General features: G+C 64.5%; 1 protein-coding gene across 2 annotated transcripts in view; it reads right to left on the bottom strand.

Moving 5' to 3' along the window:
- Window positions 1–22,943, bottom strand: part of GLIS2 (GLIS family zinc finger 2) — a 34,127-nt gene that overhangs the window by 5,210 nt on the left and 5,974 nt on the right. The window contains exons 2-6 of one of the 2 annotated variants that reach the window (XM_038420615.2): window positions 3,431–3,766; window positions 2,954–3,126; window positions 2,190–2,366; window positions 1,210–1,343; window positions 405–523 (exon numbers count right to left, since the gene is read on the bottom strand). In XM_038420615.2, coding sequence (XP_038276543.1) covers window positions 405–523; window positions 1,210–1,343; window positions 2,190–2,366; window positions 2,954–3,126; window positions 3,431–3,665 — 838 coding nt within the window. In that variant the 5' untranslated portion in view covers window positions 3,666–3,766. The remainder of the gene's footprint in view (window positions 1–404; window positions 524–1,209; window positions 1,344–2,189; window positions 2,367–2,953; window positions 3,127–3,430; window positions 3,767–22,943) is intronic. The other variant, XM_038420621.2, reaches the window with a different exon arrangement.

Raw genomic sequence — 22,943 nt, 5'->3', positions numbered from 1 at the left:
TCTATGATTCTAACCCAGCATGCCACAGCACTTCCGCTGCCAGGCCATAGGCTGCCTGACCTGTCATGCCATGGGGCCTTCACCACCAGGTCATATGCTCGCATAGACTGCCTGACCCAGCATGCTACAGGTCCTCCACTGCCAGGCCACAGGCTTCCTGACCCGGCGTGCCCACCAAGGGGCCTCCGCCACTGGGCCATGGGCTGGCCGACCTAGCATGCCACGGGGCCTCCGCTGCTGGGCCACAGGTTGCCTGACCCAGCATGCCACCAGGCCTCTGCTGCCAGGCCAGAGGCTGCCTGACCTGGTGTGCCAAGGGGCCACTGCTGCCAGGCCATGGGCTGCCCTGACACTGACCTGTGTGCGAGGGGGTGACACCCAGGCCCCCCATCCCCGACACTGACCTGTGTGGGAGCGGTTGTGGATTTTAAGATTTTCCAGCCTGGAGAAGCTCTTGTTGCAGGTTGGGCAGCGATGAGGCTTCTCATTGGTGTGGGTGCGAATGTGGATCAGCATCTTGTACCTACCCCAGGGAGAAGGGAACCCAGCTGGGGTGAGCCAGCCCAGCCTGGTGCTCCAGGGAGAGGGGGAGCCGGCAGGGTGCTGTGGGGCTGCAGCTGCCATGGGAACCCAGGGAGCTGATGGAACAGCTGCCCTCCTCCCCCCGTCACAGGACACACAAATCACCACAGCCACCCCGGGGGGGCCAGGAACTGTCCCCAGCTCATAGAGGACACGGACTTGTCATATCCGGCAATTGGCGCAGAACCCAGATCTGCTCCTGCCCCCCACTGAATCCCCATCCTGCCCCATAACCACTCCACCCAGATCCCCCCATCCCTGCCCCATAACCCTGTAACTGACCCACACCAACCCCCCAATCTCTGCCCTTTAACCACCCAGCCCTGATCTCCCCGCCCCGTAACAACACAGCCCGGATCCCCGTCCCATCCCATAACCACCCAGCCCCAATCCACCCCCATTCCTGCCCCATAACCTCCCAGCCCCAATCCCACCCCATCCCTTCCCCATAACCAGCCCATGTGTCACTAACAGTTGTTGATGTAACTGACACACATGGTTCCCCGGAAGCTGCAATCTGCCTGAATTTCTCCTTCCTCTTCCCTCCCCTCAGTCTCGGGGTCCTGCGCCGCGTCTCCCTCCCTCCCCACAGCTCGCTGTCCCAGCCTCAGCACCCCCAGGCCCCACCTGGCATTGAAGCCCCGGCCATGGCGCGCGCAGCCCTCCCAATGGCAGCAGTAACCCGCGTCCTTTTCCGGCTTGACATGGAAGTCGTTGACGTGATCCACTAGGTCTTGGAGCAGGTCGAAGAGCTGGTTACACTGCAAGGGTTGGGGGGACAGGGTTGGGTCAGATGGCGGCTGCAGGGGGAGCCCCACTAGGTCTGGCTGGGGGAGGGGTGGCTGCAGGGAGCCCGGCTGGGGGAGGGGTCGGTGTTTTGATGCACGGCAGGAGGGATCAAGTGGGAAGTGGCTCGGGCCCCCCGAGGACTGGCCAGGATGCACCCACCCGCCCCGTCACTCCCTAGCCCAGACCTGCCATGGCTGTGGCCGGCCCCAGAGGCTGTGGGTGCCGGGTCGGGGGGGAGGTGGCCCATAGAGATCCACCAACGGCCAGGAGGGGCAGTGTCCCAAAGACCTGTCCCATGGCATGCGCCATGCAGCCCCCTCTGCCCCACCCCCCCTCCACCGCACAGCACGCTCCTCGCAGCCCCATGGCACACCCCTTGAGTCCCCTGTGCCCCATCCCCTTCAGTCCCCTCTGCCCCGCACCTCACCCCTCGCTGCCCCCTCCGCCCCGCAGCACACTCCTTGCTGCCCCCTCCGCCCTGCGGCACGCCCCTCGCTGCCCCCCTCCGCCCCATGGCATGCCCCTCACTGCTCCCCTGCCTCGCAGCATGCCCCTCTCTGACCCCTCTGCCCCACGGCACGCCCCTCGCTGCCTCCCCCACACCGCAGCATGCCCCTCGCTGCCCCCCTGTGCCCTGAGGGACACCCTGCACTGCCCCCCTGCCCCACAGCATGCCTCTTGCTGCCCCCCTCTGCCCCGCAGCACACCCCTCGCAGCCTCCTCTAGAACACAGATGTCAGGGGATTTACCCTAAACAGGACAGGGGCCATGGGCGTAGCCCCCCACCCAGCCCCCTGGGGCCCAGCTGCCCCCCTCACCTTGGCCCAGCGACACACCAGCTGCTGCGGCAGGGGCAGCTCTGGGGAGAGGCGCTTCTCCTTGGGGGGGGTGAGAAAGGCCGAGGCCGGCAGGTGCAGGGCGCCGCCCGAGCCCAGGGGCAGGAAGAACTGGAAGGAGCTCGGGAGGCCGTCAATGTAGCGCAAGGACGGGAAATCCTGCAGGGGGAGAAGAAAGGTGCTGGGGCAGAGATACCAGTTGGGGCAGGGAGCTTGGGGGGCATGGGATGGGGCAGAGATACCAGCTGTGGCTGGGAGCTCGGGGGGGTGGAAGTGCCCCACCCTGGGGATCAGGAATGATGTTGCACAGCTGGATCCCAAAGCTCTGCAGTGCAAGGAGCCCCCCCTTCACCCAACCCCCCGCGTCCCAGATGGGGCCAGCTCCCCCAAGCTCTGCCGCACCGCTACCTGCACACCCCACATGGGCCTGGTGCCCATCCCCAGGCAAGCACAGGCCAGGCGAGCCACCCCTTCCACCTCCCCGCCCGCTGCAGCCCATCCCATTCCCTTCCTCCCCACCCCAACCCATCCCTCTCCCCCTCCACTCCCTTCCCTGGCAGCCCAGCCCCACCCAGAAGAGCCCAGGGCCATGGGTCTGGGGCTGCCACAGGCAGAAGGGCAACTATCTGGAAAAGGCTCTTCCTGCTGAGCTGGGGGAGGGAGCTGCCGCAACGGTGCCCCCAGACCCCTTCCCAGCAGCTCCCCCATCTGCCCCAGCCCCCATCCTGCCGCAGCACATCACTTACGTGGGGGGTGGGGGCCATGGGCAGGTCCCCGCTGCCCTGCCGCTCAGGGGACAGTGAGGTGCTGCCGCCGGGGGAGTCCGGGTCAGACGGGGGTGACAGGCTGAGGTCGAGCAGGGGTGTTGAGGAGAAGCGGGCATCCCGTTTGTCATGGCATTTGGAGGGCAGCAGGAGGCCTGGGGGGCACAAAGCCAGCAGGTAAGCAGTGATTCCCACTCTGAGCACCTTTCCCCACCACTGCAATGCAGCCACCTCTGGGGCAGGACGTGGCGACCCCCCTCTTCCTCACTCCCTGTGCCCAGCCCCACAGCTCATGGCCTGCCCCAAGGGATCCCAGCACAGCCTGGGGGACCCCAGCCATGTGGGCCCAGCCCCAGGGGCAGGTGGCCAGCAGGGGGAAGAGCGTGCCCCAAGGCTCTCTCACCACTGGTCCCACCCTGACAAGACTGCATGCAGGTGGCGCCCCCCTGGTGTCCATACCAGAGGGTGCAGGAAGGTGGTCCCCCAAGGTGGGACCCTGGATGCCTCTCCCCCTCTCACCAGCTGGCAGGGAGCCAGGCGAGCAGGGGCCCATTGCCGCGGCGCCATCATCCTGGGTCTTGAGCTCGCGGTGCAAGGCCCGGTGCTTGGCACTGCCCAGCGTCCGCTTCTCCCGTGCTGCCCGCAGCTTGGAGATGCTGATCTTGAGGTCAAGGGGCTCGTCCAGGGAATGCATGGTGCCTGGCGTGGCTGCTAGCAGCGTCCTCCGGCAGGGAGCAGACAGCGTCCTCTGGGGCTTGCTCCCCCTGCAGCCCAGGGGCAGAGTGCCCAGGCAACCTACAGGGGAGCAGAGGGGCAGGGGGGTGAATTGGGTCGTGCCGTCCTCTCGGACATACACACAGCCACTCGTGCACCCACCCTGCACAAAGCCTGTCCTAGCAGCCACAGGATCCGGACCAGGAGCTCCAAAACCTGCCACCAGGAGCCCCCGCCGCTTACTGCCAGGACCCTCCAAAAAAAACTTGCTGCCAGGAGCCCCCCCCAAAACCTGCCACCAGGCCCCCTCAACCTACTGCCAGAAACCCCCCCAAAACCTGCCACCAGGCTCCCTCATCCTGCTGCCAAAAGCCCCCCAACCCATAGGTGCTGGAACTGGGGGTGCTGAAGCACCCCACAACTTGAAGTGGTTTCCATCATACACAGGGTTTACAGTTTGGGTCAATAGCTCTCAGCACCTCCACTGTACAAACTGTTCCAGCACCCTGCCCCAACCTGCTGCCAAGAGCCAGAAATCCTGCCACCAGGAGCTCCTCCAACCTGCCACCAGGAGCCCCCCGAAAACTTGCCACCAGGAGCCCCCCCAAAACTTGCTGCCAGACCTGCTCTTAACAGGGGGCTGGGAAATGAAAGGACAGATTCTGGAGAAGGAACAGTTCTATGTACGAAAGTAGGACACTGCAGGCAGGCCTCCACCCCCCCCCCCCCGCTCTGCTGGTGCTCCTCACTCTTGACCTGCAGCCCCCTGCTAGCCCAATCCTGGGGCCCTTTGAACCCCATTTTCACCAGACCTCCAGAGCTGAAAGGCAGGTGCAGTAGGTGCCACAACACTGCCCCTGCCACCCACCCAGTCTAGCTCCCTCCCCTACACAGTGCCCAGTGCCCCCCCCATAAGCTCCCGCCCACCCCCTGCGGGCAGGGTCCCAGCAGTTTCTCACCACCCTGGCTGTGCTAGAAAGGTCGGACTCCTGCTCCTCCCCTGGCCTGGCTCAGAACTCAGCCCTACATTTTCCATGGAGCCCCATGCCCTCTCCCACTGAGCCGGACGGGGGGCGGGTCCTATGATCAGTGAAGAGCCATCAGGCAGGGGCTGGGTTCAGTGACCGCCTGCCTGGCCCAGCCTGCCAGGTGGGGAGGGGAGGACAGGGCCAGAGGCAGCCGGCAGAACTGGCTTAGCTGGTCCAGAGCCGGGCTGCAGCCCCCCAGTGCAGTGACCCGTCTGGAATTACAAGCAGCTGTTTCCCCTCTGCCTGCAGCAGCCACAGCTCAGGGGGCAGTGCCAGGAGCCGCAGGGCTCTGCAGGGTGGGGCCCAGGCCAGGGTGGGGCCCAGCATACACCTGTCACATGCTCGCCCCTGCTTGGCGTGGTTACTCGGGCCTATGCGGTGCCCACAGATGCCAGGGCAAAGCCAGGCCCAGTGTGGAGGGGATCTGGGCAAGCATCCAACCTGCCGATGCCCCTCACTCCCAACCCGCAGCCCCCTGGGGTTGTCAGGTGCTTTGAGATCCTCAGTGGAGCCATGCTGCGGGAGGCAAAGCTCTGAAAGCTGGGGCAGGAGCCTGCCCTTGGCCTTGCTGCTCCTGCCATCCGGGGGAGATTACAACACGTCATGGAGCCTGCAAACCTGGAGCTCAGCCTGCTCTGGGGGGACAAACTCCCTCAGCCTAGGGCTCTCGGCAGGGAAGGCCAGGGAGTCTGAACGAGGCCTGTGCCGGCCATGTGGGGAGCCCAGAGCTGGGCTAGCAGGGGACTGCAGGCGCTTCCCCATCACCACCAGCCCGAAGCTGCTGGAGCCAGGAGGGGATTCAGCTGGGCAGGCTTGGGGGGCAGCAGGGGGCCAGAGAGCAGAGGGGGGAGGGCGCCTGGGGCCAGGGAATGTGGGAGGCAGCCTGGGGCTGGGGATCATGGGGGGAGGGGCTGCACAGGACAAGGTAATGGGGGGGCAGCATGGGACTGGGGAGTATGGAGGGGCACAGGGCTGGGGAGTGTATGGGAGGAGGGATCAGGGGGCCAGAGAGCAGAGGGGCAGCAGGAGGCCGGGCAGCCTGGGAGGCAGCCTGGGGCCAGAGAATAGGGGTGGGGGGGCTGCACAGGACCAGGTAATGGGGGGGCAGCATGGTGCTGGGGAGTGGGAGGGGGGGCAGCACAGGACTAGGGAGTGTGTGGGCAACATGGGGCCAGGTACACTGCTAGGTTGAAGGGTTGCAGGGGGTTTAGGGGTGGGGGATGGGCAGACCCAGACCTGGGGGGCACCATCCCCAGCACGAGGCTCCCATGCATGAGAGGCGCCCACTCCATAGCCAGCCTCATTCTGCCCCCTGCCTGCCAGCCCAGCCCACGCCAGAACCAGCCCAGAGCCACTCAGCTCAGGCCGGGCTGGCCCTGCTGGGCACCATGAGGTTTGCGCCGAGCCTAGGTGCCCCAGAGCCTGGCTGGGGTCTGCGCCCCTTCCCACTTGGCAGCTTTGGCTCAGCCCAGAGCCCAGCCAGCAGACTGTGCCCCCCCTCCCTGATCCTCAACAGCCCCCAAAGGGCTGCTGGGCTCTCCCTGCTCCTGGCTGGGGGTGCCCCGCTGCGGTGGGCAGGGACACCCCTCCCCCCCGCCCCGTTCAGCCAGCCTGTGGCCCCCTGTCTGGCTGCGCTGGGCACAGGGAAGGGGGAGGAAGGAAGTAAATATTTATCTCCCGCAGTTCAGAGCCTGGGAAGGCTCCAGCTGCATTCACGGCCTCCCTCCTTGGACTGCCCTGCCCTGCCCAGGGCCTCTCCCTGGGGCAGGGGAGGGGACCTGGAGGGCCGCCAGCCGTCTGCTAGCTGGTTCCTTGTGAGTCCGGCCAGGCGGGCCCTGTGCTGCCATCCTGGGATCCTCCGTGGACACAAGGCCTGGCTCATTTCCTGCCTGCTTCCTGCCGTGGCACCCTGCCCTGGCCCGCCCATGCACGTCACCCCCGCCCTGTGACTCAGTTTCGCCACCTGGCCATGGGGACAGTGAGGAGGAGGAGGCAGTGCTCGGAGAGCCCCCAGCACCCCACACAGCCTGATCCCAGAGGTGTCCGTGCTGCAGTGAGACCCCAGGCAGCTCCGCGGCTGGCCCTGCCCAGGCAGGAGCTGTGCAGGAAGGGGCTCCGCTGAGTGCCTCGGGCCGCTCAGGCAGGGTCCCGGGTACTTTTCCTTGGCAGGGGAGGGACATCAGCCATCTGGTGCCCACCACCTGTGAGAGCAGGGACATCACGGGCAGGCGCCCGTCACCCAGCCCAGGGGCTTCTCGTCCTGCCACTGCCCCGACGTCTGCCAACGCCAGCAGATCCGAGAGCGGGACGCCCAGCCCCCTCTCACTTTGCCTCCCTCTGCATGGGATGCGCTCGGCCCTGCAGACCCCTTTCTGGGAGTGAGCGGCCCACACCCTGCGCTGCCTACAGCAGGACAGCAGGGAATGTGCCACAGACCCCCTCAGTGCCCACACCCGGACTGCCCTAGCCACACAGTGCCCGCGCCCGGCCCTGCCCCCACCCCACAGTGCCCACACCTGGCCCTGCCCCAGCCCCAGCCCCACAGTGCCTGAACCCAGCCATGACCCAGCCCCAGCCCCACAGTGCCCACACCCGGACTGCCCTAGCCACACAGTGCCTGCACCTGGCCCTGCCCCAGCCCCAGCCCCACAGTGCCCACACCCGGACCGCCCTAGCCCCACAGTGTCCGCACCCGGCCCTGTCCCCGCCCCATCCCCCAGTGCCCACACCCAGACTGCCCTAGCCATACAGTGCCCGCGCCCGGCCCTGCCCCAGTCCCACAGTGGCCACACCTGGACCTGCCCCAGCCCCACAGTGCCCGCACCTTGACCTGCCCCAGCCCCACAGTGCCCGCACCTGGCCCTGGCCCAGCCCCAGCCCCACAGTGCCCGCGCCCGGCCCTGCCCCAGTCCCAGCCCCACAGTGCCTGCACCCGGACCGCCCTAACCCCAAAGTGCCCACACCCGGACTGCCCTAGCTCCACAGTGCCCATACCCAGGCCCAACCAGCCCCACAGTGCCCACATCCGGCCCTGCCCCAGCCCCCAGGTGCCCACAGTGCCCACACCCAGCCCTGCCCCAGCCCCACAGTGCCCGCACCCGGCCCTGCCCTAGCCCCACAGTGCCCACACCTGGCCCTGTCCCAGTCCCACAGTGCCCACGCCCGGCCCTGCCCCAGCCACACAGTGCCCACGCCTGGCCCTGCCCCAGTCCCAGCCCCACAGTGCCCACACCCGGACCGCACTAGCTCCACAGTGCCCACACCCAGGCCCAACCAGCCCCACAGTGCCCACACCCGGCCCTGCCCCAACCCCCAGGTGCCCACAGTGCCCGCACCCGGCCCTGCCCTAGCCCCACAGTTCCCACACCCGGCCCTGACCCAGCCCCTCAGTGCCCACACCCGGACCGCCCTAGCTCCACAGTGCCCACACCCGGCCCTGCCCCAGCCCCCAGGTGCCCACAGCCAGCTCCACCAGCTCTGCAGCAACACTGCCTCTTCAGCTGCCTCAGTTCATCCCTGCTGCACCCACTGGGCCAGCCCTGCAGTGCCCCTCCACAACCATCCAGACCTACTTCCAGCCCCATTGCCCGCCTCCAGAAAGCGTGCTCACCCCCGCCCAGCAGGGACTGGACAATGAAGGGTGCTGTGTACACACCAGGCCTGCTACACCCCCCCCCACCCCAGCTCTGTCGGTGCCCCTCAATCCCAACCCAGAGCCCCTGCTGTCTCAGCCCTGGCACCTCCCACCCAGCCCTGTCATCCGTTCCCCCACCCCCTACCCCGGCCATGCAGAACATGATGCCCATGCTGGCTTTGGAAAAGGGTCTGTTTTGCAGCTGGCTGAGAACAAGGCACTTGTCTCAGCTGTGATCTCAGCCAGCTCCTCCTAGAGCCCAGGGCTCGCTAGCGCCCTCCCTTGGTAGCCCGCTACCGCCGCCGCCTCCTCCCTACGACCCACGCCAGGTCCGGACTGCCAGGACTGAGTCAGGCATGGGGAAGGGGCCACGGAGCCAGCCTGGGGTCAGGCTGGGATATCAGGGCTCAGGCTGGGCAGGGGGTGGTGCAGCGCTTGGCAGGGACACTGGCTGGGCGCAGCAGAGAGGCAGCAGGGGCAGGGGAGGGAGCAGGTGTGATATGCCCGGCTCCCAGCCCAGCCCTGCACTCAGCACAGCCTGGCTGAGGCCCACATGGCCTGGCTGCTCCCCCCTACAGGGCCCCCAGGACCACAGGGGCCCCAGTCTCTGCTCCAAGACATTCCACAGACCCCCATCCTGTGCCAGGCTTAACCTCTGCAGCCCCCTCCGCACTGCAGGGCTGGAGGGATGGGCCAGTGCCAGCATCAGAGCACTCCCCTTCCCGGGGACTGCTCCCCACGACCACCACCGGGCCCTTCCAGACCAGAGCAGAGCCAGCTTCGGGTCTCCAGCACTGCCATCCGGAGGGGCTCCATACCCCACCCCTGACACCACATCTGGGGGGGGCTCCATCCCCCTCCCCTGGCAATGGCACCCCAGGGGGTTCCATCCTGCACCCACAGGGACCCCAAGGGCAGAAATATCCTAGGGCCTCCCCTACTTTCTACAGGTTCAAGCAATTCTTCCCCTCCCCCACAGGCCCTGTGCTGTTCCCTCAAGCCAGGCTCTGTCTCAGTGGGCACTGCCCCCCATGGGGGGTTGCTGGGGGTGGGGCTGGGGCTCCCAGGGACAGGCCTGGGCTCTGTGCCAGGCCCTGCCAGTGTGGCACTGGGGTGGGGGAGGCACTCCCTGCAGTGTCCCCCGGTGGTGGGCCACGTTTGTTTTCGTTCTGCTCCTGACCCTCCGGCAGGCCCCGCGCCAGCCCCCCACCCTGCCTGCGTCTGCAGCTGCAGCCCAGCGCCTGGTGCATGAATGGGGGGCTCTTTCCTTTCCAGCGAGCCCGGGGCTGGCAAGCAGGAAGCAGAGACTTCCGCGGAGCCGGGGCCAGCCCTAGCTCCCCCCTGCACGTCCTCTCCCCCCACCAGCCTCCTTCTGCCCTTCCTGGGCCAGAGCCCCTGAGAGCCGTGCCCATGTGGCACCTGTTCCCTGGCTCTGCCTGGCTCGAGCAGGCCTGTCCCTGCCCCCGCGCCCAGGCTCCCCCCCCATGCTGGCACCCAGCCAGGCCAGGCTCAGACGCTCTGGAATGCAAAGCACCTCCCAGCCCTGCGTGGGGGGTGAGGACAGGCCAGGGGCGGGGGCCAAGCGCTGGGCTGAGCAGGGGCAGCAAGGGGGAGACGCAGCCCCTCCCCTCCCCGGCCCCTGTCTTCCAGACGGGGTGATGGAGCCTGTGCCCAGGGAGCCGGGGCTGTTGCATGGGGAGTGGGGCAGGACTGGGGGCAGCTGGCTGGGCTGGCAATGGGCAGGGTGAACTCACAGGGAAGGCAGAACCCCTGAGCGACGCGTCAGCAGGGCAGGTCAAGCCCGGTGGCACCGACTAGCCCCGCACTGGCAGGCTGAGCAGGACCATGGAGCCTGGCCCGGCCTCTCCTCCCAGGTCCTTCCAGCTCCCGCAGAGTCAGCCACACTGCACTGACCTGGGCACACGGGCCAGCAGGAGGCGCCAGAATAAGGGCAGGGGGCTGGGCTGGGGGCTTGTTGCCACACACACCAGCCAGCCCTAGTGCCCCCCAGCCAGCCAGTGCCCCCCATACCCTGTGTTCCAGACACGCTCCTGTCTCCTCACACCACCTCCCCTCCCCATCCCCTGCACACACACCCCTCCTCTCCCCCCATCCACTGAACAAACCCTCCCCCCACCCCTCTCCCCTATGCACACACCTCCCCCTCTTCCCTGCATACTCCCTCCCCCACTCTCCTTCCCCTGTACACACCATCCCCATTCCCTGCACACACACACACTCCCCCCATCCACTAAACACACCCTCCCCATTCCCTGCACACACACACTCTTCCCCCATCCACTAACCACACCCTCCCCATGCGCACACCCCTCCCACTCTCCCCAGCATACTCCGTCCCCTCCCCAACCCCTGCACACACCCCTGCCCTACTCCCCTTCCCCTGTGCACACTCCTCCCCTGCACACACACCTCCCTCCCCATCCACTGAACACACTCTCACCCACCCCTCTCCCTTGCACACACCCCCCTCCCCTTCCCCTTCACACACCCCACCCTCTCCAACCCCCTGCACACACATCTCCTCTCCCCATCCACTGAACACACCCTGCCCCCACCCCTCTCCCCTGTGCACACACCTACCCTCCCCATCCACTGAACACCCCTTCCCCCACCCCCTCCCTTGCACACACACCCCTATCCTCTCCAGCCCCCTGCACACACACCTCCTCTCCCCATCCACTGAACAAACCCTCCCCTGCCCACACCCCTCCCCCTCTCCCCCATCCCCTGCACAAACCCCTACTCTCCCCATCCACTGAACATAGCCACCCCCACCCCTCTCCACTGTACACACCCCTCCCCTTCCCCTGCGCACACACCCCTCCCCCAATCCCCTGCACCCACACACACCCCCTTCACTTCCCCCAATTCCCAGCACACTTACATGTGCCCTCCCCACGGCCCCTCCATGGCAGGGAGGGGGGGCTGTGGTATCCCATGGGCAGAATGGGCTCCTGGTGAATTCCGGGGGGGGGGGGGATGGAGGGGGCTCAGCTGATCATGCCCCTGCCCCACCACCTGCTGTGGGACTCCCAGCAAGTCTCTTTGGCCCAGACTTTCAAAAGCACTCAGCACCCAGGGGCTCCACTGAGAGCACTACAGAACTCCTTCCCCACGGGGAGCCAAAGGAGATGCTGGGGGTGGAGAAGCCCGACTCCCTCAGGCAGCCAGCACTTAGCTCCCCCACCCCGCCCAGTGCTTTGTTCTCGAGCTGGGCAATGCTGCTCGGCCCCCTGTGGAGAGACGGGGCCCTGCTTGCCAGGTATCAATTGCAGGCAACTGGATCTGCCATTGTCTTGTCAGAGGCTCCACTGATATGGGGACCAAGACCCAGACAGCAAGGCGACACCCATGCTATGTCTCTTCACCTGTGCTTAGAGCAATCAGCCTTCTGTCACCCCCAAGGCAACGATGTCACATATAGGGGAAACTGAGGCACAATCCGGGCCTCATCAAAATATTACAAAATATTCCCATTTTGTCACAGCCTATCCGTCTGCCCTCCTGCTGGTCTGTCCGTCCACCTGCCTGTCCATCTGTCTGCCCGCTCATCTCACACACACAGGGCATCTCTGTGAGATCCCTCTGCTGCCCGCCTGTCATTCTGCCTCACTGCAGGGATGGGGTGGGGGAGAACTGAAGGAGGCAGGAGAAGAGAAGAGGCACGGTCCCCAGGGCGCTTGCTGCATTTCCCTCATGCTCAGAGGCTCCTGGATTAGGCCCCAGTGCCGCGAGTAAAGCAGGGTGAGGGCAGGGCACAGCGAGGACAGGACAGGGCAAGGGCAGCGCAGGGCAAGGACAGGGCAAGGGCAGGGCACAGCGAGGGCAGGGTGAGGGCAGGGCACAGCGAGGGTAGCGTGAGGGCAGCCTGCTTTTAGAGCCTGGCTTGAGCCCCAAGGACAGGCTGGACCCTGCTGCCAGCCCTGGGGAGGCAGCGGGGGTAGGACTGGCAATGCCCAGCCTGCCCCCAGCACCCATACCTGAAGGGCTCCCAAGGGCCACATGCCAGCCAGGCAGGATGATGGCACAGGGAATCCCAGGGCTGGGCACCTCCATGCCTAGCGGGTATCAAATGGGGGAGGGACTGCACCCCAGTGCTGCTGTATCACCTTCTGGTGGCACAGCGCTGGGTGCTAACCTGGAGCTAGTGGGGGCTGGGGGCACTGGGGTGGGGATAGCCAAGGCCTATTGGAGCCTGGAGCCCATCCCAGCGAGGGTAAGTGGCTTGAACCCGCTGTGAACAGGAAGCAGCTGGCCCAGGGACGGGGGTTGCCCTGGGGCGGGAGTCACCCAAAAGGCTGCTAGGAACTCAGTGCACGCAGCAGCAGTGACCAGACGGACCAGCTGTGAGCTGGACACCCACTACCCTGTACCCCTCCCCCTCCTCCCATGGCCCCTCCAACCCGCCTCTGCCCCCCACTGCCCTGCCCCTCCACACACCCCCACTGCCTCTCCCCTGTCCTCTGCCCCACGCTTCCCTGCCTTCCTACTCCCTACCTTCCTGCTGCCCCTGCCCTCCTTTCCCCTCCGCCGCTGCCTGTGTCCTCCTCCCCATTCCCCACTGCCCCTGCCCTCCCTTCTCCCAGCAGCCGTCCCTCTCCTTTGCTCCTTGTCTCCTTTGCATTAACACCCTGCAGCCGCCCCCCCCCAGCTTCCTAGAGCCAGCAGGGGGCACTGCTGACAGCACAGGCTGGCTGAAGGAGGGCAGGGCATGCCCTGGAGGTGGCTCCTGCAGACAGGGGGCAACTGGCTAGGGGGGGAAACAGAACCCAGGTCACTGCCAGGGCTGGTCCCAGCCCCACCCTGCCTGACCCAGCTGCTCCACTCAGTCCCCCCAGTCCAGGCGTTGGCGGCTTTCTCGCCCCATCCCACTGGGGCCCCAGCTCCACCCGGCAGGGGCAGGCTGACAGGAGGCCTGAGCAAAGGCTGGGGTTTGGCCGGGGGCCCAGAGCCTGCGCGCCAGGGCAAGGCGCGGGGCAAGGGGGAGGGGGAGCCGAGGGCCTTCCCCCACCCGTTCTCCCCAGCTGGCTGGCCTCATCCTAGATTCCTGGGCTGCTACTGGGAGCCAGCCTGGGTGGGGCCCGCTGGCTGGGAAAGGGCTTCGAACCGCGGAAGAAACTACTCCCGAGCGAGCGAGCAGCTGCCAAACCAAACTGGCCCCGAAGCACAAAATTCCTGGGAACAAACCTTCCTCGAATCCAGAGGAACCGGAACAGCAAGAGCCGCCCCGCCTTGCCCCCCAGACATCACAGCCTGCTATGCCCACCGCAGCAGGGGCAGGCTGGGGGACCCAGAGCATGGCACGGGGCAGAGCGTGGCTAGGTGTTGCCGATGCCCCCCACTCCTGACCCGCAGCCCCCTGCTCGCCCAGCCCTGGACTCCCCACAGCCCCGCCGACGCCCCCCACGCCTGACCCACAGCCCCCTGCTCACCCAGCCCTTGGCTCCCCACAGCCCCACTTTCGCCCCCCACGCCTGACCCGCAGCCCCCTGCTCACCCAGCCCTGGGCTCCTGACAGCCCCGCTGACACCCCCCACTCCTGACCCACAGTCCCCAACTAGTCCAGCCCTGGGCTCTCCACAGCCCTGCCGACGCCCCCACTCCTGATCCGCAGCCCCCTGCTACCCCACCCCTGGGCTCCCCACCAGTCCAGACCCGCACCATGCCCAGCTGTTCATGTCCTGCCCTCCAGGTCTGTGGGTGACCATTAACCTGGCACTCTCCTGAACAAAGTGGGAAATTGTGCAGGGTTTTGTGATGTGAGACCAGACTCACTTTACTTGTGGTTCAGAGGTAGCTTTGGATCCAAGCATCCTGAGATCCCACCCCTCCTTCAGACAGATATAACAAAGGGGGAGCCAGGCATGTAAAAATGGGGCAATGGCACAAGCTGGTCTGGCCGTGCCAAGCCCATGGGCACAGGGCAGGTGGCAGAGGCAGGGCAGTCCAGGTGCTAAAGTGGCTCACTCACCTGGGAGAGAGATGTCCCTTCCCCCACATATCCTGGCCCCTCCCCTGAGCCATTTGTACCCTGCATCTGGCTGCTTTGAAATGCCAATGCTGGGTGCTGGATGGCCCAGCCCTCGGGAACTGAGGCTGCTGGTTCCAATCCGGGTCAGGAGAGCTGGGCCACCCAACAGCCTCCATGCAGTTGGCAATGAAGCCTAGCACTGCCCTTAGTTGGTAGGCTCTCCAAAGGCCCTACAGACTGATTCTCTCCAGGGGTCCTCCCAAGATAAGGGAGCATACGGAAGTTACCGTGATCCCCAGGAAATCACAGCACTACTCAAGGGGAATGCGCCAGTGGCTGTGGAGGAGGAGGGCCGGGCATTTCCATGCCAAACATGGGCATCTCGCTCCCCCCAGCAAGTTGGTGTCACCCGCCAGGGCTGCCCCGGAAATCAACACTCTTCCATCCGAGAGCCTCGGCCGCTGAATCCTCCCTGACCCAAACCCACCCACAGGAGCCTGCACCCTGGCAAGCTCAGTCCGCTGCTCAGCTGCATGCCTGCTTTGCCCTGTGAGCCCATAATGTGGTCTACAAAGGCCGGGGATCGCAGGCTTTGAGGGCAACACGGGATGGGGAGGGAAGACATCAGTGTCTGCAGCCTGGCAGCACCTTCAATGACCCAAATCCTGCTCAGCTGCCACTTTGGGGTCTTCCCCGAAGCACTGGGGGGAAAAATCAGGATTGTACAGAAATCAATTCGGCCCCCATTGAAATGCAGCCACCTCTGGACTGGGATAGGGCAGCTATTTTAACAGCAGACAGCAACTCTCCACCCCAGGGCAGGCAGTGACGGAAGCTAAGGAGCCAGCACTCCCTGGCTAACATCCCAGCTCTTGCAAAAAGTGGCTCTCTGGGCACTCCAGGCCGGCAGTGCCTTGGTTTCCAGGTTTGACCCAAGCCGGGTGTGTCCATTACATGGGCCTAGGTGCAGGCCAGCTGTAGCCACATAGAGTTGTCATACAGGGCACCGAGAGCAGTATCGGACCCTGCCCACACACACACAGCACAGGACTCTGTGTGGGTCCCAGTCGTCTCCCCTGACAAGAGAGCTCCTCTGCGGGTACAGGCCACGCCCCAGGAAACAAAGGAGATTGAGCGGGGGCTGTGGCAGGAAGGAATCGCACGCACATGAGCCAGGAATCCCTCCGGGCCACGACTCAGAGCATCGGGGCCAGAGATCGCTAGCCTCGTGGGCACCGTTTTCAGAAACGGCCTGTGGTTTGGAGTGCCCACGCTGGGACTTGGAGGGGCTCCCTGTGCTCCAGCCCCCAGGGACTGGGAGCTCATCAGATCGCCCCGTCAGGCGGGACTGCCCAGTACTGGGGTACAATTCATCAGGGCAAACCCAAGGGCAGCAGGGCCAGCAGGCAGGCTCTCCGCAGGAACCAGTGCTGTGCAGAAGCCCCCGTGTGGCACTAGAAGGCGATGGTGTACAGCTGGGGTGTAAAGGCAGGGTCCTGCCTGCTCCTGGGTCCTACAAAGCGCTGCCACTTTGCCCAGAGGGCGAGAACAACCCCAGCATGTCGATTGCCTTCCCCTGCTGCCCAAGCTGCGGGGCCAGGGGGAGTCAAAGGGCTACACAGCACTGCTTGCTCTTGGCCACGTGGGAGATGAGCAGGAGTTCTGGTTTTACCGGGCTATTAAGACAGATGTTATCACCAGGTTCCTAGTGCACTGAGGACTGCTTTGCTGGCCGGTTCCCTCCATGCCACCTGGCAGGAGCACGCCGGGCAGCAAGCACCCCTCTCTGCAGGGCATTCTGGCTGGGAACAGAGGGGGGCTGCAGGAGATGACATGGAATGAGAGTCTCTCTTTGCAGCCCAGCCTGACCTCACCACACGGCCCAGCTATGACTCCACGAACACCGAATGGGAGCCAAGCGAAACTGGCAGCAGCTTCCCCCAGGCCGGCTGGCTCTGTCGAGGGAGGGATAGCCTGGGACCCAGCTACCCGCACTTTGGGCACCAGTCCTGACACGCACGGATGGGCAGCAGTGCCTAGAGTGTTCCCAAAGGTGCGGAGGCCAGGAGAGCTGAGACCACTTGCCAGCCCTGGGGAGGCTGGGCATTGTGCAGGAGGAGAGACCCTCGTAACCCCTTCAAAGGCGGGACAGCTGTGGGGAGTTTCCCGGGGGCTCCCCCAGCCACTCCCCTGCTGTCTGCCTTCCTCTCTTCTCTAGTGCATGGCTCCTGGGCTTCCCAGCCCCCCTCCCTCCCCTGAGCCAGCCAGCAGCCAGGATGTCAGGGCTGCCAGCTTGTATCTGCAGAACCAGTGCCCACTGTCCTTCCCTCCAGCCCCTTCTGAGTGCCCCTCTCCCAGGCCTTTGCACAATCAACAAGCCAGGAGGTAACGCCCAGGCTAAGTCACCATCACCCGAGCACATGCCTGTCACAAGTCAGCTGCCCAAGTCCCTGCCACATTCCCGCGCGTTCCCACCCATCTGCAAACATCCCTCTGGGCCAGTCAACACCCAGCGCAGGGGCAGGGCAGAGCGTAGCCACGGCAGAGTGCCTTTCGGGCAGAAATCTCCACGCCCTGTCCAACTGAGCCCCCCGACCCTGGGACAAGCAGGGTACCCTGGCCCTAGACAACGCAGCGACCTGCCCAAGTCAGCACCAAAGATGGGATTAGAATCGAGGTCCCGCTTTCCCCCGTGCTCTGACTTCTAGGTAATGCTGCCTCCTCCAGGACTGCACCCCATGATGCAGGACAGGCGTTAATCCTTCCTCTAAGAGCTGGCACTGGCCAATGATGTGCCCGACCAGCCCCTCCATATACACTGACGTGGGCACGGGGGAGGTCTCTGCCCAGCTGACGATCAGGGAATGACCAAGGAGATGTCACACGGGGGATCTTGTGTTGCAAAATGGTGTTAGTGAGCTCATTGCCTGGGGGAGGCAGGTCGCAGGCCTGAGCCCATCAACGCTGAAAACGACAGGGTGGAACCCTGAGCCTCCCCAAAGACGAACCAACCTCCATAGGATTCTCTGTGGGGGACTAAAAACCGATGGCCTAGGACTGCATAAAGGCAGCAGAACTCGCCCAAGCTGCTATCTGGGACGGGAGGAGCTGCTTTGCCTGTGTGGGGGCTCACGAAGGGGGATCCAGGCTCTCTGGACTGGACAGGCGCTGCAAGGCGTGACTTAGCCAGGAAAGTCACCTGGTAGCAAGCACAGGCTGCATTATGGCCGATGTTTTTCTTTGCCCTGGAACCTGGCCCACAGTCTGTGCACTTGCTTTCATTTGACCTTTTATCTTGGGCTCTGTTAAATCAACCTTCCATCTCCACTGAGCTCAGGTGCATGGTGAACTGAGGGGAAAGTGGAGAAGTGGGGTGCAGCGGGCAGGCGTGCACATCCAGGAGCCAAGGGAGGGGCACTCGGGTGAGCTGTGTAGGTTGCTGGCCTGCCCTGGGAAAGAGCGGGGCTTGTGGAACCCGGAGCAGAGCACCTGTGGTGCCAGCAGCTGGCAGGTTCCCCTGGTAGGCCCAGCTCCATGAGCAGGTGCTAGGGAGTCACCCTGGACCCTTGGGAAACCCCTTAAAGTGCATTGGGGGAGCTACCAGAATGTGCCAGCCAGTGCAGGCTGTCAGGCAGTCGCTGGCCCCACGCCCTACTCTGAAATGCAGGTGCAAAAGAGGGGATTGGGGAGCAATTCCACCCCCACTGGCCTTCTCCTGGGCCTGGCCGTGCCCTGCCACCTTCATACCCACTCACTTCTGTCCAGCAGCCCAGGGGGCCAGGGTGTGGTAGCCCACAGGGCCATAGGGCAGGAGCCTTTGCTAGGCAGATCCCAATCACCAGTCTGGGAGGCTACAGCCATCTCCTGCCATCCTGCCCCTCGCGGGACGGCCTGGTGCCTCCTCCGCAGGGATTGTACGCAGGCAGGCCCCCCGTGGGTTAAAACCAGTGCTTCCCCTATGACCTCCCCCTCCCCCCCAGCTTCGTGTCAGGCTCCCACTGACCCACAGAATCAGTGCGGGCGCATCACGGGGTGCTTTGCCACAAACCCCAGCCGATTGCACCTTCCCCCCTCTCTGGCCCGCAGCTACAGCAGGCACAGGCCGTGGGCCCATCTCTTGCAGGAGCTAAAGACAGAGCGATACAAACTGGGCCCCGGCGTCTCTGCCGGATTGCCAGCAAGAGTGGCTGCCACCTGCCCTGGTGAGGGGATGGTCAGTGCTGCCTTCCTGCCCCCCAGCGAGCTACCAGCGTGGTAGGAACCCCCCACCTGCAGCGGGGGCATACCATTGTTAGAGACAAGCTCAGGTTGGCTCTCTTCCCACCCTGTCTGCCTCGTCACTAGCACTGCGCCTGCCTCACTTTCCCTACCAGCTGCCTGGATCTCCACTGCCCCCCCCCCCCGCACACACACATGCTCCTGCGTGCTGGCTCCATCGCCTGGGACCTCTCCAGGCCACACTCTCCCCAGCCTCGCCCCTCGCTCGCGGGCAACTCACTCGCAAGCACCAGGCAGAGGACAGCCAGCCCCCCGGCCCGCTCATATGGGGGGTACGAGCAGCAGACCAAGCTGCCCCCAAACCCGTCTGCGCTCAGGGGAGATAAATTTGCCTGGTGGGGGGTGGGGGGGCGGCATCAGCCCTGAAGTGCTGTCAGTAGCTGCTGCAGACCCAGGGCACAGCTGGATCCCGTCAGGCAATGGCCTGGTGGGGGTGGAGGTTAGTCAGTGCCTGGCCATGGGCTCAGGGGCCGGGTGCATGGTGGGGGGGAGCCATTGGCACCCACGGTGGGGGGCAGCATCTATGCCCTCAGCTCAAGGTCAAACATGGCTGCCCCACAGCTGAGCGTCTGCCAGCTCCACAGGCGTGATTCTCTCAGATATCCCAAGAGAGATGGAGCACGTCCAGCCCTGCCCCCCCCGTCCCCAGAATGAGCCAGCAGCATCCTGAACGCTTCACCTGGGCTCCTGCCAACGGGGAGCTGGCCGGCCCCAAGCTGTCTGTGGAGCCACAGCTGCGTTGTGAAGCCAGCCAGAAATAGCAAGGGAGAGAAACAGGGAAGGGCCAAAAGACACAGGGACTGTCCTCATATGCGCTGCCGTGCCAGAGCTTGGAGCGGGAGGGGCAGGCCATTCCCAGGGAGCCTCTGCAGGCACTTCTGAGCCCTAGCAGGGTTCAATCCACCCTCATGCTCCAGGGCAGAGGCAGGAAGAAATCACCCCACGGCCCCGTCAGGCAAGTGGGGAGGGAATTAAGGCTCCCTCCAAAGCAGCTGGCTGGAAAAAGAACCAACTTTGTCATGTATACAGGGGAGAGAGTGGGGCACAGACCAGGGCCGACCCTGCGCCCCACTGGAGCAGCCTCTGCCCACACAAACACACACAAGCAGAGTGATGGGGCCTGAAATGCCCCAGCTGCCTGGCAGCACTTGCAATGGCCCATGGGCAGGCTAACAGCAAGGTCAGCATGGATGAGGTTGGATGGGTGACGCTCCGGTCAAGCCAGTAGCCCGGGCAGCAGCAAAGGGGAGCCCAGCCACCACCCCTCTGGAGACGAGGATCGAAACCATGCCCGTTCTATGGACCCCTGTGAGAGAGGAGACCCGGGCCCCTAGTGCCTGAGTACTGAGAGATGCTCCTGGAGCCATAAGCCCATCTGCTCCAGGCTGGATTGAACCCACCAGCTAGGGCCGGGCACCTGCTGCACAGCCCTGCGGGGCTGGCCAGGCAGGGCATTGGGATGGGGAATGGACTGGGAGTGGGGAGGGGAGGTGGACGCAGAAATGGGAGGCAGGATCTGGCACCAGGCGTGGGATACACCAGCTCCACGTGCCAGCCCTCCTTCAGTGCTGGGGACAGAGCCTGCAGGCTCTGTTGGGGAGGGGGTTGCACTCCTGGAAATCAGCTGGACACTGGGTAACCCAGGCGATCTCGCCATGCCCCAGCCTGGCTGCACTGTGCCCCTTGTCTCATGGTGACACATCAGCCTGGTCCAGGGAGCCCACGCAGGCGGGAGCTGAGGGAGTTCAGGGGAAGATGAGGGTGGCCGGGGAATGCAGCGTTCTCACATGCAGGCTGCTCCGGGAGGGAAAAGGGATGTGGGGAAAGGGATAGGAATGGAACCCTTTACCCCAGTGCTTTCCCCTGCTTCTCTGATGGGGTGGGGGAGCTGCGGGACCCCTGCAGGGCCGGCACCTGCGATGGACACATGGAACATTCAAGGCCAGTTGTGTTAACACTGTCCATGGACTGCTGGGCTGGCAGAGATTGTATTCCTGGCTAAATGGAGGCTTCCTGCAGGCAGCACCGTGTGTATGTGGGGGTGTATGTGTGAGGGGTGTAATTAATGCAAAGCCCCAGGAGTGGAACAAAGCAGGTAACAGCTGAAGCAGCTCCTCCGCCCCTGGAAACAGCCCCCGGCCTGGTTTGACCTGGTTCAGCAGACAAAGGGCCCTGAGCAGTAGAACAGCCTGGCCTGGGGAGAGGGTGACTCATGGAGAGGCAGGAGACTGGGACCAGAAACAGCCCTGCAGGAGACCAGCCAGGCCCGCCCAGATGCTGCTCAGAGGGCTCCTGTGTTTTAGACACTTTCGTTCTGAGGAAACAGTACTTTGCCTTAGGAGCTCTGGCTGGGCATTGGCTGTCCCTGCCCTGGCAGAACGGGACAGCAGGTGCTGCACTGAACTCAGACCCATGGAGGGGATTATGGAGAGTCCCAAGGGTCTGCAGCTTTGGGCTTGGTCTGGAGTTCATAGGATCCTGCCGTGAGAAAAGTGAGGGCTGGAGGCCTGAATGGGCGGCCCTGTAGAGGTGAGAGGGGCAACGAGGCCACACGAATGCTGTGAAATACGCTGCCCAGACAAGGAGGCAGCGTGGCTCAGCCAGATAGTACTTCTAGCAGCTGCCCTAAAGCGGGATGGGTCCAGACCAGTCTTTTTGTTGGGGAGCAGCAGCCTGGAAGGGTCAGTTGGGTTGCTGTTTGTTTTTTCCATTAGAAAGTCAGGCCCCATCCCCTCGGCTTTCCTGGGAAGACTGGGTGACAGGGGAGCAGGAGAATTACGACCAAGGGAGAGGGTTGACCACAAGAAGGTAAGAACGGCCTACAGGGTCAGACCAATGGTCCATCCAGCCAAGTATCCTGTCTTCTGACAGTGGCTGGTGCCAGATGCTTCTGAGGGAGTGAACAAAACAGGGCAATTATCGAGTGATCCATCCCCTGTCGTCCACTCCCAGATTCTGGCAATGGAAGGTTTAGGGACACTCAGAGCATGGGGTTGCCTCCCTGACCATCTCGGAAAAAGCAAATGCGGGCCTGTTAGTGTGGCATGGCCGGCTATTGAACCTGACAGTGTCCTGCTCCTCCTTTTCCTCATGTGTCCACAGGAGTTTCATCAGGGGTTGCCAGACATTGTTGAGTCTCACCCCCTCCTGCAATGCTGTTAGAACAGCCCTGGCTGGCCCACGGATGGGCCAGACCCTCTCCAGGGTGGCTGGGGGGAGGGGAGAGGCTGCAACAGGAGGTACAGGGTGTTTCCAGTACACTGGGGAGAATCTTGCCGGTGCTGGGAAAGGAAGCATCTGAATGCTGCCGGTGAATGTCCCCGTCACATACCCAGGCTGTTCAGAGTGATGCCAGCCGCCGGGGTGGCCTGGCTCCCAGTGCGTGCACCCAGCACCTGCAGGCTGGCTGGAGCTGGGGCTCCTGCAGCGGCCAGACCAAGGGCAGAGTGTCCCTGGCACGTACAGAGGGAGGATGGCTGGACGGCAACCCAGGAGAGCTGCGTCCCGTTCCCAGCTGTGCTACAGGCTCCCTGGGGGACTCTGAGCAACTCTGAGACTCCCTTCGTCTCAGCAGGCTTCAATTCCCCACCTGGCCAGTGGGGTGAGAACCCTTCCTCTGTCTGACTGGCTCGGTGGGCAGGGTCGGTCTCTAACTGGGCAGTGCCCGGCACAATGGGCACTACTGCCATCCAGTGGGTTACTGTGAATACTCCTGCGCTATATGGGTCCCTCGCTAGGACTGTCACCTCCTCTGATGCCCCTTAGACCCTCCCCCTCCAGGACACGCCTTGCAGACCCCTCTTCCCTTCCTAACCCAAGACGGGCCCTGCGCAGAGGGAAGAGTGGGAGCCCTTCTCTCCTCAGCCACCAGGGTGTCCTACCCAGGGGGCCGTGCGGGCATTAGGCTGGCAGCCGGTGGTCTGATCGGGAGGCCGGGTGGCTGCTCCCTATGGCCCCAGCCCCGGCACGCAGTAGCCAGATTGGCTCATCTTGGCTGCTGAGCAGGACACAGCCCTGAGCTGCAAAATAAGCCTTTCAAACAAGAGAGCCTTTTAGCAGCTCGCAGCCTCCTTGGCACCGGGGCTGTCTGCCGAGGCCTCGCGAGGGCAGCAGTCTGTCTGATAGCTCCCTGCCCTGGGAAATGCCAGGGGCTAGGCCTTCTGCAGGCAGCCCTCTCTCCCCCCCAAAGCACCGTGGGAGGGCCGGAGGAGAGGTCCAGCGCTGAGGCAGACGCTCCTGTGCTTCAGTATGGGAAAGGCTCTGCCAGCCAGTTACTGCCCCCCCTGCCGGGAATGAATGCACAGTTCCGGGCAGTTCCAGGAGTGG

The sequence above is a fragment of the Dermochelys coriacea genome, chromosome 10 (assembly GCF_009764565.3).
Source record: "Dermochelys coriacea isolate rDerCor1 chromosome 10, rDerCor1.pri.v4, whole genome shotgun sequence".
In the NCBI taxonomy this organism is placed as follows: domain Eukaryota; kingdom Metazoa; phylum Chordata; order Testudines; family Dermochelyidae; genus Dermochelys; species Dermochelys coriacea.
Note: the sequence above shows the minus strand (reverse complement) of the source record. Positions and strands in the feature narration are given on the sequence as shown.